At 36.0% G+C, this 17,570-nt stretch overlaps 1 protein-coding gene across 1 annotated transcript; it reads right to left on the reverse strand.

Annotated features, from left to right (window-relative positions):
* Positions 1-5,490: 5,490 nt before the first annotated feature.
* On the reverse strand, positions 5,491-6,429 carry LOC120618585 (olfactory receptor 8S1). Its single transcript, XM_039882854.1, has one exon. The coding sequence runs from the start codon at positions 6,427-6,429 to the stop codon at positions 5,491-5,493; it is 939 nt and encodes a 312-aa protein (XP_039738788.1).
* Positions 6,430-17,570: the final 11,141 nt, after the last annotated feature.

Below are 17,570 nucleotides of genomic sequence, written 5' to 3' on the forward strand. Positions count from 1 at the left end.
GGGGATGTAAAATCGTACAGCTATTCTGGAAAACAGCTTGGCAATTTGTTTTTATTAAGTTAAACTGACACTTACCATATGCCACAGCAATCCCTCTCCTGAGTATTTACACTTAAGAACTGAAAACATATCTCCACACAAAACCGCTAGGTGAATATTTACAGCAGTTTTATTTGCAATAGACAGAAACTGGAAACAACTCAAATGTTCTTAACCTGGTAATAGATAAATAAACCATGGAAGAGCCATACAGTGGAATCCTAGTCAGCAATGAAAAGAAACAATCCTTTCTTTCATTTTTGATATTTATCTGGGTAGCTCTATGAATCTCTAAGATTCTTTCTGCTTCCAGTATGTGAAGCAATCAGGAAATTCTCTTAAAGTCAACTTACCAGAATGCCTTGCTGTAGTAAACAAATTCTCTATCATCCTCTGACTCTGGTCAGCTACCTGAAATATTGGAGATATTTTCTATAGGTGTTTCTCACAGCTGCTTTTACCTTATTGCTGTTCAAGCTATAGATGAGGGGATTCACTAAGGGAGTGAGCACACAGTACTGTAGAGAAGTGATGAGCTTCAACAGTGAACCTCAGTTTGGTGTGAAATAGCTGAGGAGAGCCAAATCATAAGACAGGAGCACTGCACCGAGGTGGAAGGAGCACGTGGAGAAGGTCTTGCTTATACCTGAGGATGAGCTGTTCCTAGAGATGGTGGAGACAATGAGAGTGTAGGAATTAACAATTAGGACACAGGTTCCAAGCCAATGCTGGAGGCTGGAACAGAGAAGAACAGTAAAATTGGTGGAGACATCAGAGCAGGACAGAGAGAAGAGAGAGGGCAGCTCATGGCTGTAGTGGGGGTTGGGCTGATCCTCACAGCAATCCAGTCTTATAGCTAGTAGGATGTTGATGAATGTGTCCTGAAACCCCAGGCCCCATGAGTCCCACGCTAGCCCTTTACAGAGCTTGACATAGTAGTCGATACTTAGTAGCCCGATACCTCATGGATGGATTCCCTAGGAGTTGTGTTGTGCACTACTCCTTTTTTTCCTTATTATTTTCCTGAGTTCACATGAGCTGCATTTCTGAATGTAAACAATTTGATGATAAAATGAATGAAGCAACTGGGAAAACAAATTTTTAATGTGGATATCTTTTGGGCAGAGTGTGTGACCCCTCAGCCTTCACTATGATACTGAAAACGGCTAGTGTGAAGATCAGCCCTTAAGCTAGCATTTGTTTTCAAGGGAAGCTTTGTGTCTAGGAATGAATTGTCCTAAAAAATGCATCTACATGGCATCATAAAAAATATTTTTAGAGTTTTTCCGAGATAACTGTTTTGATAGCAGAAATGTCAAAATGTATTTTATATGATTTATATATAGATCCATATGTGATAACACACAGAAGACTAAGTGGCTGCTATTGCTTAAGAGAGCCAAAGGAAGATTACTTTTTAAATTGTTAACAAAAGAAACATTAATTTTCTTCCTGACAAATTCTAAGTACTGAGAAATAAATTGGAGATTCTCAGTAAAATAAGATACTATTCTCCTTGTTCCTGAAAAATTTATAATCTAGGCAAAGGACTTACCTACATCTCTAACATGCTCTTTTTCATGAGAATAAATCCAGTCCAAATCCGTTGTTTTAATGCCTGATTTTTCTCATGGTATTGACTGAGTGGATTAGTTCAAAAATTTTTCTATAACTGTTTTTCTTTTTTTAAAATGCTAACTTGAGGTGAATTTTACATTACTTGGTGATGGTACTTTGGAGATGGTATACTTTTATAAAGTGTGCTCTGCAAAATGGCTATTCTTCTCTAATGCTTTTGGAAACTTTCGAATAATTGAACTTGTGATAAGATTGGTCTAGTCCATCTGAGACTTTTCAGTGAATAACTGGCTCATAAGAACTTGTGAGGGATGTTTTGGAATATTGATGTAATCAACTTCAAAGATAATCCAGTCTAACTTCCTGTTCAAGTCATTCAAGTAAATATCTTGGATCTAGAGAGAAGAAATGACCTGCCCTAAGCTATATAGTAATTTGTAACAGAGCTAGGACAACATTTTCTTACACATTTTTCTAATTTCATTATACTCATTATATGCAAACATCCAGGTATGATATTTAGCTGCCTCTAAGTATGTATGTATGTATGTATATATGTATATATGTATGTATGTATGTGTTTATATATATATATATTTTTCAGCAGAAAAGAATAGCTTTATTAGAAGTGATAGTACACTTCCAGATGTGGAAGTGGGCCTGAGCAAGAGAAGAGTGGTTCAAAGGGCTCAAAAGCTCGTGGGCATGCCTCCGAGTATTTAGATGTATAAACTTTGATATACTTGGATGTATAAAACTAATTGTCAAGAATTTGTGATGAGTTTTCTTGTTACTAGTGAATATTGCACTGATAGACACTAGAGGAAAGGGGAAATACTAAGTAAATATTTGAAAACATATAAAGAGAGGACATGTATAAGATATATATATATATATGTATATATATATACATATATACACAGATATATATCTTTTCAGTATATATTATCTTTACCACAGAAAATATTATCCTTATTATAATTAAGATACTGAAAAATTTTAATTTAAGTATATAAGTATAGTTGGTATACTCTTAGATACTGAAATTTTTATTGGAGCCAAATAATACAAATTTGAACTTCTGATGTCATCCTTAGATAGTAGATTTTTACAAAACTGTTTGATTCATGGACTTGAATAAATTCACAAAGGGTATACAAAGTCTTGATGGCTTATAAGTATGCCAATGAGAAATTAGTCAGGAGTCATAACAAAATATTGGGGACTATCATTTAATATTATAATAAAATGTGAAACTACTGTATTAAGAGAATTGAAACTGGATTATAGATAATGCAATATTTTGCTTTAATAACACTTCTTTTTAAATTCATTTATTAATAGCTCTGTAATTGATATAAAATTAGAGAATTAAACTATTATTTAGAAACATAAAAATGTATTTTCTGATTCATATGTGTAAAAGCAACTTTTTCCCATATCCTGTGGCCTCCAGGATGTTGTCCTGGGCATCTGCTTATTAAACGGTGTTTTAAATGCCCGAAATGCACTACAAAAATAATTATGACAATGATTACGGAACAGTCCCTGGCCTACAGAGAGTTTGACAGTCTAATGAGGATCATATCAGTGACAGGGCAGTGATGGAGCAATGTGTTATGTACTGAAATGGCAGTATACGAAAGGCAATAGTAATGTAGACAGAAGATACCTCTTATCCAGCATGCTTGAAGATGAGTGGTCAATTGGGCAATTTGAATACATTTTAAGTAGATGAAAAATAGCATGACTCATGTGGGAAAAATCACAAATGTAGTGACTTTAAACTGAGATCAATTAGAGATGAGGCTTAGAGGTAGATTATGTGTGGTTTCATTATGTCATGCTAAATAAAGTAACTTGGAATTTAACTTCTTGAAGCACTGGGCAAACAGATTTTAAGCTTTGAAGAACGTGGACATATAAGCATTGTTGTATGTAACATTGTATAATTTGCATAGAGGGCACATTTGAGGGGAGTAGAGCCTTGGTCAAGGGGATAAATTAGGAGAATATTTATAGCAATTCTGAAATAATGAAGATCTAAACTAAGACTGTGACAAAAGGGAGAAAAAACTCTTAAGGAGTTAAGTTTTAATCATTTCTGGATGCTTACGGTAAATAAGAGAAAGGACTCAGAGTTTTGCCTAAGTTTTAAACTTGAGAGACCTGATGGATGCGTATTACAAAGATTGTACCTAGCAAAGTGGTAAACTTAAAGTCCCCAAACACTACTGCTACATAAGTTTTACACTTGGTCAATCAAATATGAAACTAAAAAATTCTTAAATAAATTGATAGGGAAAGTAAAAGAAATAAATTGAAAATAAGTAAATTAAAGTAAAAGGGTCAGTCCAGGGAAATAACTGAGCACTAAAGCATCTGATGTCCTGGAGCATCTGTGGATCTACATGGTCTACAGCAGAGGTTGGCAAACTCTGGCCATGGACCAAAGCTGGCTCACTGACTGTTTTTGTAGATAAAACTTCATGGGAACACAGCCAAGCTCATTTATTTATTTATTGTATGTGATTGCTTTTGCAGAAAAATGGCAGGGACTGTATGTCTCTCAAAATCTAAAATATTTACTGTCTGGCCCTTTACAGAAGAAGTTTGCCAACCTCTGGTTGAGAGCTGCACTGCCTAAAATGGTAGCCTCGAGCTACATGTGTTCATTTAAATTAAAAATAATTAAAATTAAATAAAATGAAAAATTTAATTTCTCCTTTGTGTTAGATATATTTTAAACACTCCATAGGAACATGCAGATGGTGGTGACTATACTGCACAGTGCTGATATAGAACACATCTCTAATTGTTATAGTTCTATTGGATGACTCTGATCTAAAACTTAGATGGTCAAGTAGCACAGGACACAGAACCTGAGTCTACATAAGGAGAGAAGATGTGTCACCTTCTTCCTTTTCATCTCCTTTTCCACTTTTTGATGCCCCTTTTCCCACCTAGGGATCCAGTGTCCCCAAATGAACCTCTGCAGAACTCCCTTCTCAACACCTCCTCAAATTTTCAGAGGCTGAAGAAATCATCTAAGAACAATTCGACAAGAGAAAATTTTTTGCAAAAATTTCTTCATTAGATCCTCCAACAGTTGCTGCAAATCATTGGTTAACTTACAGAGTTCTGAAAATTTGATTCTGACCATTTTGCCTGTCCTCTTTGTTTTCAGAGAGTAAAGAATTTTAGGAGGTCCTTACTCCACCATTTTTGCAGAATTCCCTCCTCAAATGCTTTTTGTATATTGCTTTTGAATTCATTGACTTTGGTAAATTCACTAAGTAGTTCCAATAATTTATAAATTTCTTTGGATTTTATACACACTCAACAGTATCATCTACAAGTTAAAAACAGTTTTATATTTTTTTCACTTTTATGCTCTTCAATGTTTTTCTTGCCTTATTAAACTAAATCTAAATGCTAGTACAATCTTTCTATCTACCCTTATCTATGACTTTTCTCTCTTGCAGATCCGTGACTCTACATTCTTATCAAATGTATGATTTTTAGTATACTCCCCCAAATCAATAAAAATAATGATAAATTTATAATTTAAAAAATAATTTTACCAAATGGGAAGCCTAAAGCGAATGTTTTAGAATGAGAAAATGAATCAATATGTTCAGGACAAAACTTTCTAGATTATGGTGATTATTTAATAATTTGCTTTGCCTTTGGAAGGAATCAAAGTCAACTATCATTCCTATAATAATTTTATCTCATTCTCTCACGCACTTCTAATTTAGGTTGCAGCATCTGAAACTGTAAGTGATCAGGAATACTCTTTACTACCGTAAACTCACCTAATGTCCTTTTATATGCAGATTTATTCCATTTCTCCACCATACTCTTTTTATTTTAGTATCTGATGTGTTGCAGATACTTTTCCAAAGTTCTTTTCAAAGCCGCCTTCATCTCCTTGTTTTTCAGGCTGTAAATGAGGGGGTTCAGCATAGGAGTAATCACAGTATATTGCACAGAGAAGATCAACTCCATGGGGGAACCTGAGTTTGGCATGAGATGGCGAAGCAAACCTGAACCATAGTAAAGTGTCACCGCAGTGAGGTGGGAAGAACAGGTGGAGAAGGTCTTGCTTCTGCCTGAGGTAGAGCTGATGCTCAGGATGGTGGCGATAATACGGGCGTAGGATAAGAATACCAGAAGGAAAGTTCCCAGCCCATGCAAGATAGTAGAGCAGAGCAAGGCAATGAGGTTTCTGGAGATATCAGAGCAAGACAGAGAGAGGAGAGAGGGCATCTCACAGCTGTAGTGGGAAATGATTTTGGCCTCACAGAAGACCATATTCATAGTTAGGAAGATATTGATGAGTGCGTCCAGAAAGCCCAGTCCCCACGAGCCCCACACAAGCTGCATATACAGTGATTTACTCATAATCTGCCCATAGAGCAGTGGGTGGCAGATGGCGGCATAGCGGTCATAGGCCATCACTGAGAGCAGACAGGCTTCAGTTCCTGCAGCAAAAAACACAAAGAAGACCTGAGCCAGGCAGCCCTCTACTGAGATAGTTTTCTTCTGAGATTGAAGATTCTCCAGCATCTTGGGCACAGTGACCGAAGAGAAACAGAGATCAACAAAAGCAAGGTGACTCAGGAAGAAGTACATGGGTGTGTGGAGGTGGGAATCAGCCCTGATCACCAGCATCATAATCAAGTTTCCCATTATGGTCAAGAGGTAAATCCCCAGGAACAAAACAAAGAGCACAGCCTGGACGTGGGAGTTGGCAGACAGTCCGAGGAGGATGAACTCTGTGATCGTGCTGTGGTTCCCCAAGGCCATTTACAAAGGTGTTTCCCTAGAAATAATATAAAAAGGCATGGGAGTCAAAGGTCTATGATCTTTCAAGGAATTTTCTCGTTGCATTGATTCTTGTTTCATATCACTGTTATTCAGGAAATATTTTTGCTCTCTATTATGACCTAAGTTTTGTGACTGCCATTGAAAACAAAAAGATGATTAAGATATGGTCCCTGAGCTTAGTGTTGTCCATTGAAGAACATGGATATGCAGGCAAAATACATAAATATAATTAATCCAATGGATTCTCAAATTGTAAGTTAGTGAGGGTCAATAATGATACTACGTAGAGTGAATTTGATAAAATTTTAAGAAAATGTGTGATTGCTCTTAGAAACATGTTTCTGACAGATATTTAATTTGCACTAAGAATGTGTTCAAATGCTCAGGATTGAGAAAAATGAAGCCATGTTTGGTAAAACATGGGTAGTTCTGAAAACTGATGCCTAGGGAATAAGTGGGCACCAGAGATCAAGTGCTAAACATGTGGCTCCTGTATCAGACTAGGTTCAAATCCCAGTTCTACCATTAATTAACAATATGACTTTTTATAAGATACATAAGGCCCTTTGCCTTGATTTCCTTATGTATAAAATGCAGGTAATAACAGTACCACTTAGTGTTTTTAGGATTAAATGTGAGATTAAATATAAAGTTCTTCAAAAGCACCTACTCCTAACTATTATTATTGTTATCATTTGAGATTATAAGATAGGCAAAATTCACCTGAATTCTCACATAGGGTGAGATACTATCAAATACCAAAGTTTTTGCTGCTAATGCTGCTGTTGTTATTCATATGTCTCTATGAAGAGATGTGTGAGAAGATCACATTGAAATCACTACTGGTGGCTGCCCTTCTCTGCCCATGCTCCAAGCTGGAAGGTAAACTAGAAGTTTAGGATTATATTGGGGTGGAGCCTGTCTCCACTTTGCTATTACTGTGGGTGCCTTCACTTGGAAAGGAGAGCATGTAATTGCTGCTGATAGGCATAGCTGAAAACTGCAGTCATGCCAAGGAAGAGAAAAAGTAGCAGAGACTCAGTGAAGGCCCCTGGGCCCGCCCTGAAGGGCATTCCCAAGATGGCTGTGTATCTCAGAATGGGGCGAATCTCTATAGAAAAGTAACCAAGAGGAATGTTTGAAAGAGTTTCATGCTAGGGAGTATGAGAGTGGGTATCTTGGCAGTAGAAGCAGCTAGGACAGAGGACTCTGCTCAGTACTACACATTCTGGACCACACTCCCAGACAGTATAGGAAAAAAGTTTAGAAATTCATCCTATAGGACAGTGAGAGTTTAACTCACAGCTCCTAGTTTCTGTTGGAAACACCCATTGCTGTTACCTCTGCCCCCACAGGAAGAAGGTTCCCCCCACCAACTTTACTCTGCTCAAACTCAGAAGGCTGTTTCTGAACAGAAATAGAATATTTAAACCTTTGTATTCTTCTGTTGTACAGATATATAGACTAAATTTCTGACTGTCATCTTAGTTTTCATATCTCAGCTTTCTCCTTCATGGTCAGATTGTGCTCACGTTCCTCAACTCTGATTCTCATAAATCTACAGGTCTGGATTACAATGCTCTATTTCCTCAAACAATGTTTACCCATGACTTCCAGCTGTGGCCTTATATCCTGAAATCTGACCTTGAGTCACTCACAGGACTTGTTAGGTTGGCTGGGTCAGTTTCACGGTCCTGGCCATTCACAATGAATCCAAAGTTCAGCCAAGAGACACTTCTAAATCCATACATTTTAACTCTTTAGCCATAAACCCAGCCTCAAAATCCTTCCCATACCCCAAAACATATTACCTGTACATCCTGTCCAATAAAGCAATCTGCTCTCCAACTTGGCAGCAGGAATTTTATTTAGATTCATCTACTGAGAAAGAAGATGATCTGGAGAAAGAGGCTTCTAAATCTTGTATCATGGTATGGTAGATTATAAAATCCTATTGATAATGAAATGTTTTATTGAATTCTACACTAATAAATTTATATAGTCATAGGGAAGTTCCTTTTTTCAAAAGATCTTAAACTTTTTAGTTTTCCTTGTTTCTAATATGTCTCAGTCATACATAGTATTGTTTTGGTTGAATCAGCCCCAGAGTAGCTATGGTTAGGCAGCTGATTGGTTCGACTCTTTGCCCTTCACAGTCCAGGACATGGTAAGGGCAACAGCTTTTACATTATATAGTCACTTGTGAAATTGGACTCAGTAGTCAAGAACTGTTTTCAAAATTGAATTTTACAAGGACTAATAGGGATCTGCTATGTGTGGCCTTTGGAATGACTAGATGATGCAATGACCTATAATCATTAATTCTAAACTCTTCTTCATCTAATGGGAGTTGAAATAAGAGAGAGTGGCCAAAGTATTATTTGCCTGGCTCCCTAAGCAGGAAAGGAGTATTTTTAATTGCCACTCTAAGGGCTGAGTCTTTTCTCTGGGACATTTCAGGGAAAATCACCTCCAGTTAAGTTTACTGGGTAAAGTGACTTGATGATCAAATAAGTAAAAAGACAAAAAAAAAAAAATTAGAAAGCAAAAAAAAGTTATTTGCCTAAACTGTCTATTCAAATTTAGTTGTTTTCTGGATTCATTTAGATTCCTACACAGGGCTCTGTTACAATTTGAGTATCCCCAGATTTGGGAGTATTTAGGAGAGCATTTGTTTAAAGGTTTATTATAGTCTTAGGTACAAATAGATTGTTATACAAATAAAAATTTTCATTTACTTATTTATAATGAACTATAAGGTTTTCAGTCAAACTAGACTGTTCTGGCATATTTCCTCCCAGTTACTTGTAAAAGAAATAAACAAAAGAAACACAATTCATAGATGTTTGACAAAATGAAATCTACTTTTAATTTGCTTTATTTATTACTCTATATAGAATTTAAAGTATTTTGTTTTGAATTATTATTATAAAATTTATTCACACATGTATCCAAGGATACATGTAATTAAGATACAGTCATACATGTAACTTAATTATACATATGAATGTGCATATTTAAGGGTACCATGGGAAGGTCATGCAAGAAACAATTGTGTTTGGAAGGTTTATTTTAATCTTTCTTTCTTCCAATAGATGAACCCACTTTCTTCAGCATCTTCAGATCTTTTTGCTTATATCCAGTTCAATTCTGTTGAAGTTCATTATTCTCCTCCTAAATTCTATTACTGATTTTACTTAACCATTCAGAACCTTTTCTTAAGAGTAAGTTAAGGCTTTCATTGCCTTCTCCTAAACTCAATTACTAATAATGATTGAAGACACAAATATTTTACCTAAAAGAAGAACAAAGTGAATATTTGGGGGAGTACTGAAAGTCATGAATCAACACTTTTATTACCACATTTCTGAATTAAGATATTTATTCTATTTTCCCTCTGTTTGAACTAAATTAACACCTTTTTAATATCTCTGAGTTTATTTCCTATGCACTGCTTATTTATCTTGGAACATCTGATGTTGTATAGAGCCAGGAAGTTTTCTCAATGTCAACTCTCATAATGTGTGGTTAGTATCATATTATCCAGATTCTCTCTTATCCTCTAACTTTATTTTTTTCACTAGGAACATGGCAGATACTTCCCCAGTGTTCTTCTCACAGCTGCCTTTACCTCCTTGTTCTTCAGACTGTAGATGAGAGGATTCAGCATGGGAGTGACCACGTTGTACTGCACAGAGAAGATCAACTTCAGAGAGGATCCAGAGGTTGGCATGAGATAGCAGAGAAAACCTGAGCCCTAGAAAACAATCATTGTGGTGAGATGGGAGGAGTAGGGAGAAAATGCGTTGCTTCTGCCAGAAGTGAAGGTGGATGCTCAGGATGGTGAAGATAATGTGGATGTAAGAGAAGAAGACTGAGAAGATGGCTGAAGCAGTGCCTGTTATTCCCTGCAGTCAGAACTTGAAATAAGAGGTTGTAGTCAAGAACACCCATGGGCTTCTCTTAAGTGTGCATTTAGAACTTCTGGGTTGAAGCAACTACCAAAACCGTCAAATGTGAACACTTGATAAGAAAGTTCATAGGAGACAGAGAAGGCAATGGGTATTTAAAATTTTCCTTTTAAAAAAGAAATATTTTTTAGTTGATACTCTAAGCCAAGTCCACCCAGGTAAATCTGCTGTGTACATGTGAGTTGGAGATAAAAATGAATGAAAAATTATAAGTTTAAAGGAAAGAAATTCAATAACCAGTCATTTTCATAAACTGCCCAGTATGTGTATTTATGTGTGTGTATATATATAAACATATATACATTTATTTCTATGTATAAACTATAAACTTGCATTTTGCTGATTTGCACAATAAAATATACCTCAAATGCCAATGAATTGGATAACATATTTGTTCATCTCACCAATGTTGGCATTCAGAAACATGGGGAGGACTATAACCACATCCATGGAGGCAATGGACTACGAATAACCTGTGTCTATCAGTAGAGCACCTGTGACAAGGAGGTCACCATCAGGCTATTTGATTAAATCAACTGGATCATTGTGTTGTCTGTCCCTGAAGGCAGTGGCACTGGTGATGAACAAAGACAAGCACTACTTTGAATGCTATTGCTAAAACATCATTGTAGGCCATGAACTGAAGTCCTGGCTGATTGTTCTTAATGTGCCCCCATCTCTTACTTCTAGCATGGCTAATCAGCCAATCCTTAGGTATAACCTGATTGATGATATTCTCAATATCGTGGTCTCTAATGGTGAAATTCCAGATAGCAAATGAAACAAGTCATTCCCAAAGGAAGTTCTTGACAACTACGAAATTCTGTATGATGAAGAGGTGGTATTACATTGGCCCAAATATATGGAAGAGAGATGATGCATGAGTAGAGGATCTTGTCATTACCAGCTTCTAGCCAAATATTGGACAAGTGTATCCTATTCCTGATTCTAATTGTATGCTAAATGGGATCTATTAGCATTTCCTGAATCCTTTTTTATAGTAATTATTGAGTAGTACTTGAATACGAGAGGACAGTGAAGCTCAGCCCTTATCAAAAAATAGAATAAGAAGTGCAAGCCCCCTCTAAATCTCTCCATAATATTCCTATGTGGTTTTTGAAAAAAATTGCACAGCTGATTGTTGACTATTCAATTTTAAAAGTTCTTCCCTTGATAGCCTTTGCTATGCCAGACAGGAGGAAAACCTTTCAAGAGTTCAGCAGGTTACAGGTGAGTGGTTTGCTAAAGGTGACTTGGCTTTTGAATCCCATTCTGGAAAGCAGGTCAAGCATAGTACATCTCCGTGTAGATAGACTCTGTCATGCAATTACTGTTCACCTAAAATGGCACCTAGATTCTCCTGCACACTGTTGCAACCTGATAGGATAAGATTTAGATCTGGCCACTTTCAAAAGTAAGTTGACTCATTACCTTGTTAATCTCAGGATAATTTCCTCTTTGGAAGAGGAAGCCAAGATTATTTGGAAATGGTAGTTGCAGGAGTAGTCAAGGATGGCTGACACGGCCGAGGCCAACCAGTCAAATATCTGGAAATATCTTGGGTTGAGGCCTCTAGAGACATTTTACAAACAGTAAAGAACAACTCCCTCTGCTATGCCCGGTCACCATGGGTTCTACTAATAAGAAAAAGGTACAAGGTGTTGTGGAGCTACACAGATTCTGGAAGACACACATACCACATTTGGGTATCCTGTCATTCCCAATATAGAGTGACTAGAAAAAAAAGACTAAATTTAAATGAGTCCGAACAAAGGAAGTCTTTGAAGACATGCAAAGGGTAATGGTACAAGCTGCACCTCTGGGACTCTATAATTCTAATGGACCAATGTTTTAAGTATTTACTATTAAAACCCAGGCAGACGGAGTTATTGGCAAAAGTCTAATTCTGCCACCCAGTGGCAGTTACTGGTATTTTGAATTAGAAAACTTGTGACTTAAGTACGACCCACTGAGACACAATTACTAGCATGCTCTTAAACTCTGGTGGAAAAAGTTCATGGCTGAAGGACAACCAATTACCAAGTCATATATTTTGATATGAGTGATGTCAGAAAGATATTCAAGTAAGGAAAGAGCTAAACAACAAAGTTCCTTTATAAAATGTAAATGTTACATTCTGGAATATGCTAAGGTGAGTGAGTGTATCATATCCATGAGCAGGTAGCCTCTCTCTACCTCTACGATCAATGATAAAATAAACACTCACTCCTGTTTGTTAATGATATGAATTTTATGACTTCTTTCCCACTGATATGTAATAGGCTGCTTGCTCCACCAATGGAATTTTCTGTATTGAAAAAAGACACTTTATATGAAAGTCTGCCGCTACTTCTCAGTAAGGAGTAAACCCTTAGTTGAAAAAGGCAAAGGTAAATGTGCACAGTGGGCTGAACTGAAAGAAGTGTGTATAGTAGTACAAAAATAACTTAATTTTGCTCTAGAACAAAGTCCTAATTGATATAAAATGATATATAAAAAAGTCTGGATATCAAAGAGTTTTAGGCCACAGCCAATGGACCGATGGTCTAGCTAGTAAATGTTCTGTGGATGAACAATTAAAGAATACTGTGTGTGAAGAATATGATTGTGGAAGGCCTGTGGAACTTCAGAATGAAAGCTAAAGTAGATCCTATGGATGCTCACCGAAAGAACCCATTAACTGGAATGCCAAGATAGATGTCCTGGTCCACTGTCTGCAGGTAGCCACCTAGATACACGAGATGAGCAGGCATGGTAGTGCCCAAGCCATGCAACAATGAGTGTTACAAAAACAGATGATACTGTCACCCACTAAATTCACTAATGTGGAAGTTACTAGTGTCATTCCTGAGTGTTAACAAGAGAAAAACTGCCTGAAACTGGCCATGGGGAGAATCAAGAACAAAGACTGATCCAAAGCTAACAGGTGGTTGACATAGGGCCATTACCAATGTTTCTGAAGGATTCAAAAGGATCTTAACAAAAATAGACACTTATTTCTCCTTGGTCTTTGTTTACTTTTTAACTGAAGCAGCAGCTGAAACACCATCAAGGTCCTGGAAATAAGGAATTTACATCAATTTGGAGCCATAACTTACATCTCATTGGATCAAGGAACACATTTCAACATGACTAATGTACAAAAATGGGTCAAAAGTATCCTTTAAAACCTATTGAACAAGATATAGCATCCATTTATGATCAAAACACTTCACAAAATCGGTTTAGAAGGAAAGTACCTTAACATAATAAAGGCCATCTGTGACAAACCCTCAGCCAACATTATACTTAATACTGAAAAACTAAAAACCTTCCCTCTAAGCTCAGGAACAAGGCAAGGCTGTTACTGTTATTCAATATAACATTGGAGGTCCTAGCAAGTGCAATCAGACAAGAGAAAGATATAAAAGGCATCCAAATAGGAAGTGAAGAAGTCAAACTGTCACTATTTGCGGATAACATGATTCTCTATATAAAAAACTTTAAAGACGCCACAAGAACCCTACTAGAAACAATAAGCAAATAAAGTTTCTGTATACAAAATCAATGCTCAAAAATTCATAGTGTTCCTATACTCTAATAATGAATTGTCAGAAAAAGAAGTGGAAAAAATAATTTCTTTTGCAATTGCAACAAAAAGAATAAAATACCTAGGAATAAATCTAACAAAACATGTGAAGGACCTATATAATGAAAACTATAAGACCCTATTAAAAGAAGTCAAAGAAGATACAAAGAAATGGAAAGATATTCCATGTCCTTGGATTGGAAGAATCGACATAGTTAAAATGACTTTATTACCTAAAACATTATACAGATTTAATGCAATCCCCATCAAAATCCCATCAGCATTTTTTAAAGAAATAAAACAAAATCATCAGATTTGTATGGAAGCACAAAAGATCCCGAATTGCCAAAGCCATCCTGAGAAAAAAGAATGAGGCCGGAGGCATCACTCTGCCTGACTTCAAATTATACTACAAAGCAACATTAATCAAAACAGCATGGTATTGGCAGCAAGACAGACACAAAGACCAGTGGAACAGAACTGAGAGTCCAGAAATAAACCCATGTTTATTTGGGCAAGTAATTTTGACAAAAGAGCAAAAAACCTATGGTGGAGAAAAGAAAGCCTCTTCAAAAAATGATGCTGTGAAAACTGGAAAGCCACCTGCAAAAGAATGAAACTAGACTGTTATCCATCACCACACACCAGAATTAACTCAAAATGGATTAAGAACCTGAATATAAGACCTGAAACAATGAAATACATAGAAGAAAAAATAGGAACCAAACTCAAGGACCTTGGTCTTAAAGAGGATTTTATGAATTTGGCTTCAAAGGCAATGGAAGTAAAAGCAAAAGTAAATGAATGGGACTATATCAAACTAAAAAGCTTCTGCTCAGCAAAAGAAACCATCAACAAGGTAAAGAGACAACCATCCTAATGGGAAAATATATTTGCAAGCAACGTCTCTGATAAGAGCCTCATATCCAAAATATACAAAGAACTCATACAACTCAATAACAACAAAAAGAACAAATGATCCAATCAAAAAATGGGCAGACACTTCTCCCTAGAGGACATACAAATGGCCAACAAATATATGAAAAGATGCTCAACATTGCTAGCTACTAGGGAAATGTAAATCAAAACCACAATGAGATACCATATCATACCTGTTAGAATAGCTATAATCAACAAGGCAAGTAATAACAAGTGCTGGAGAGGATGCAGAGAAAAAGGAACCCTCATACACTGCTGGTGGGACTGCAAATTGGTAGAGCCACTATGGAAAACAGTATGGAGTTTCCTCAAAAAACTAAGAATTGATCTACCATATGATCCAGCAATCCTTCTACTGTGTATTTATCCCAAGACTTGAAAACCCATATCTGAAAAGATATTTGCACACCAGTGTTCATAGCAGCATTATCCATGGTGAGCAGGACATGGAAGCAATCAAAGTGTCCTACAATAGATGATTGGCTAAAGAAGTTGTGGTACATATATACAATGTGATATTACTCAGCCACAAGAAGGGATGAAATACTCCCATTTGTGACAACATGGATAGACTTCGAGATAATCATAAGCCCGAAATAAGCCAGACAGAAAAAGTTGAAAATCACATGATATCACTTATATGTAGGATATAAACCTAAAAGCAACAAATGAGCAAGATAAACAAGCAGAGACTCATAGACATGGACAATAGACTAGTGGTTACCAGAGGGTGGGAGGGAGGAGAGAGGGGGGAGGTAGGTGAGGTAAAAAGGGTCAAATATGTAAATTACAAGTTATGTAAATTACATCAAGTGACTTTAAAAAAACCTATTGAACAATTACTTAATTACACATTTGGAATGAAAAATTTAAATATTTTTATTAAAGACATGATAAGATTATGAAGGGCTTCCAAGATCAGTTGAGTGAATGTGTGCCTCACCTGAAAATGAGTGGTAAATGTAAAGCCCTTCTAAAGAGATTTCTGGAAATTGGAGTGGTATTTTGTTTGTTTCTTTGCTTGTTATTGGCTCCAGTGGTTCTAGGCCCAGGATTACATCTGTATGTTTGAGCTAAAGGGAATATTGCTCCTTAAAAAACTATCTCTTTTCTTTTGAATTAGACTGTACCCCACTACAACAGAAGTGCCACTCCACTACAATAACCTTCCGATGATTTTCCTCTCTAACTCTAACATCTCTCCCTGGGAATGGACAAAGAAGAGGCTCTGACAAGTTTCCTATTGCCACCTTACAAATTTCTTTTTTTATATTTATAAGATATAACATTTTTCATCCTTTTATTGTTAACCTTTCTGTACATGGTATTTAAGATAAAACTCTTAAGCAGCAATTAATTGATAATTTCTATTTTTTGGTTGGAGTATTTAGTCCTTTTATATTTAATATAATTACTGATGTAGTTGGATTTAATTTCCCATCTTTGTTCCCATTTGTTCTTTGTTTGTCACACCTGCCCTGTATTTCTTTTTCTCTTTCTTGCCTTATTTTGGGAAAACTGTTTTTTTTTAAAAAAATCACTCCATTCTTTCCTTTCTATTAGGAGGCAGTCTTTTACTCTTGTTTTAGTTGTTACCCTGGATATTATCACATGTATTCTATAAATTGTACTTTTCTCACTTCCTGGGCAATGAAAAGGTAGTTTAAATGCTTTCTACCCCTCCCTAACCTTTTGTGTTGTTATTGTGGTGCATTTTGATTATATGTGTGTGCATGCATATACATGTGTATATATGTATACATATGCATGTGTGTGTACAATGTCTCAAGACATTATTATGTTACTATACAGGTCAATATTCATTTGAATTTACCCACAGGTTCAAACTTTTAGGTGCTCTTAATTCATTCCTCTATTTTGATGTTTCCATTTAGGAACGTTTTCCTGCTATAGAAAGAAATCTTTTCAGTATTTCTGTTATGCAAGTATGCTAGTGCCAAATGTTTTCAGTTGTTGTTTGTCTGAAAATATTTTTTTTTTTTTGAAAAGGCAGAATTTTAATACCTGTTTTAATTAATAGGTTAAGTCATGCAGTTATAACATAATTACAATTTTCTGAAAGGGTATTATTGTTTTAAAAAAGGCATATTCATTACTTAAGTAATATCTAGTATTTTGTTGGTATACCACTGGGTCAAAGGCTCTGGCCAAAAACATCCCAAACAAAACACTCAATCCAATGTTTTAAGCCTCACTTTGTTAATTAAGCCTGTATGCAGCATGTGATGCCTCTAAAAGAAAAGGAACACAAAATCAGGCAGAGCTGGGGAGGCTGTCAATGCTTAGAGTTGTCAGGTAAACTGCAGACAGGGATACCAAGTACTTTTTTTTTTTTTATTAATCTAACTGAATTATTGTTCGATTACTCAACACAATAGATCTTCAAAAGAAATGAAACATTAATTAGCATGATAAGAAGATTAATGCATTATTTGGACTACATGTCATACTTATATTTAGCAAATTCAGATAGTTTTAACAAAGAAAGCCTCCCTCATTTGCAGTTATGAAGATAATTATCCATTTGGATTTTTTTTTTTTTGGCTGAACTAAACAGAACTGATGAGCTGTAAATGATATTGTTTTATGTCATAAAAATACTAGCTTTTTTCATTTATGTT

This window comes from Pteropus medius, unplaced genomic scaffold (assembly GCF_902729225.1).
Source record: "Pteropus medius unplaced genomic scaffold, Ma_sr-lr_union100, whole genome shotgun sequence".
Classification (NCBI taxonomy): domain Eukaryota; kingdom Metazoa; phylum Chordata; class Mammalia; order Chiroptera; family Pteropodidae; genus Pteropus; species Pteropus medius.

Bases quoted from the DNA above. Each gene is read 5' to 3' on its own strand.
- LOC120618585 (XM_039882854.1), bottom strand. From the start codon at position 6,429: ATGGCCTTGGGGAACCACAGCACGATCACAGAGTTCATCCTCCTCGGA.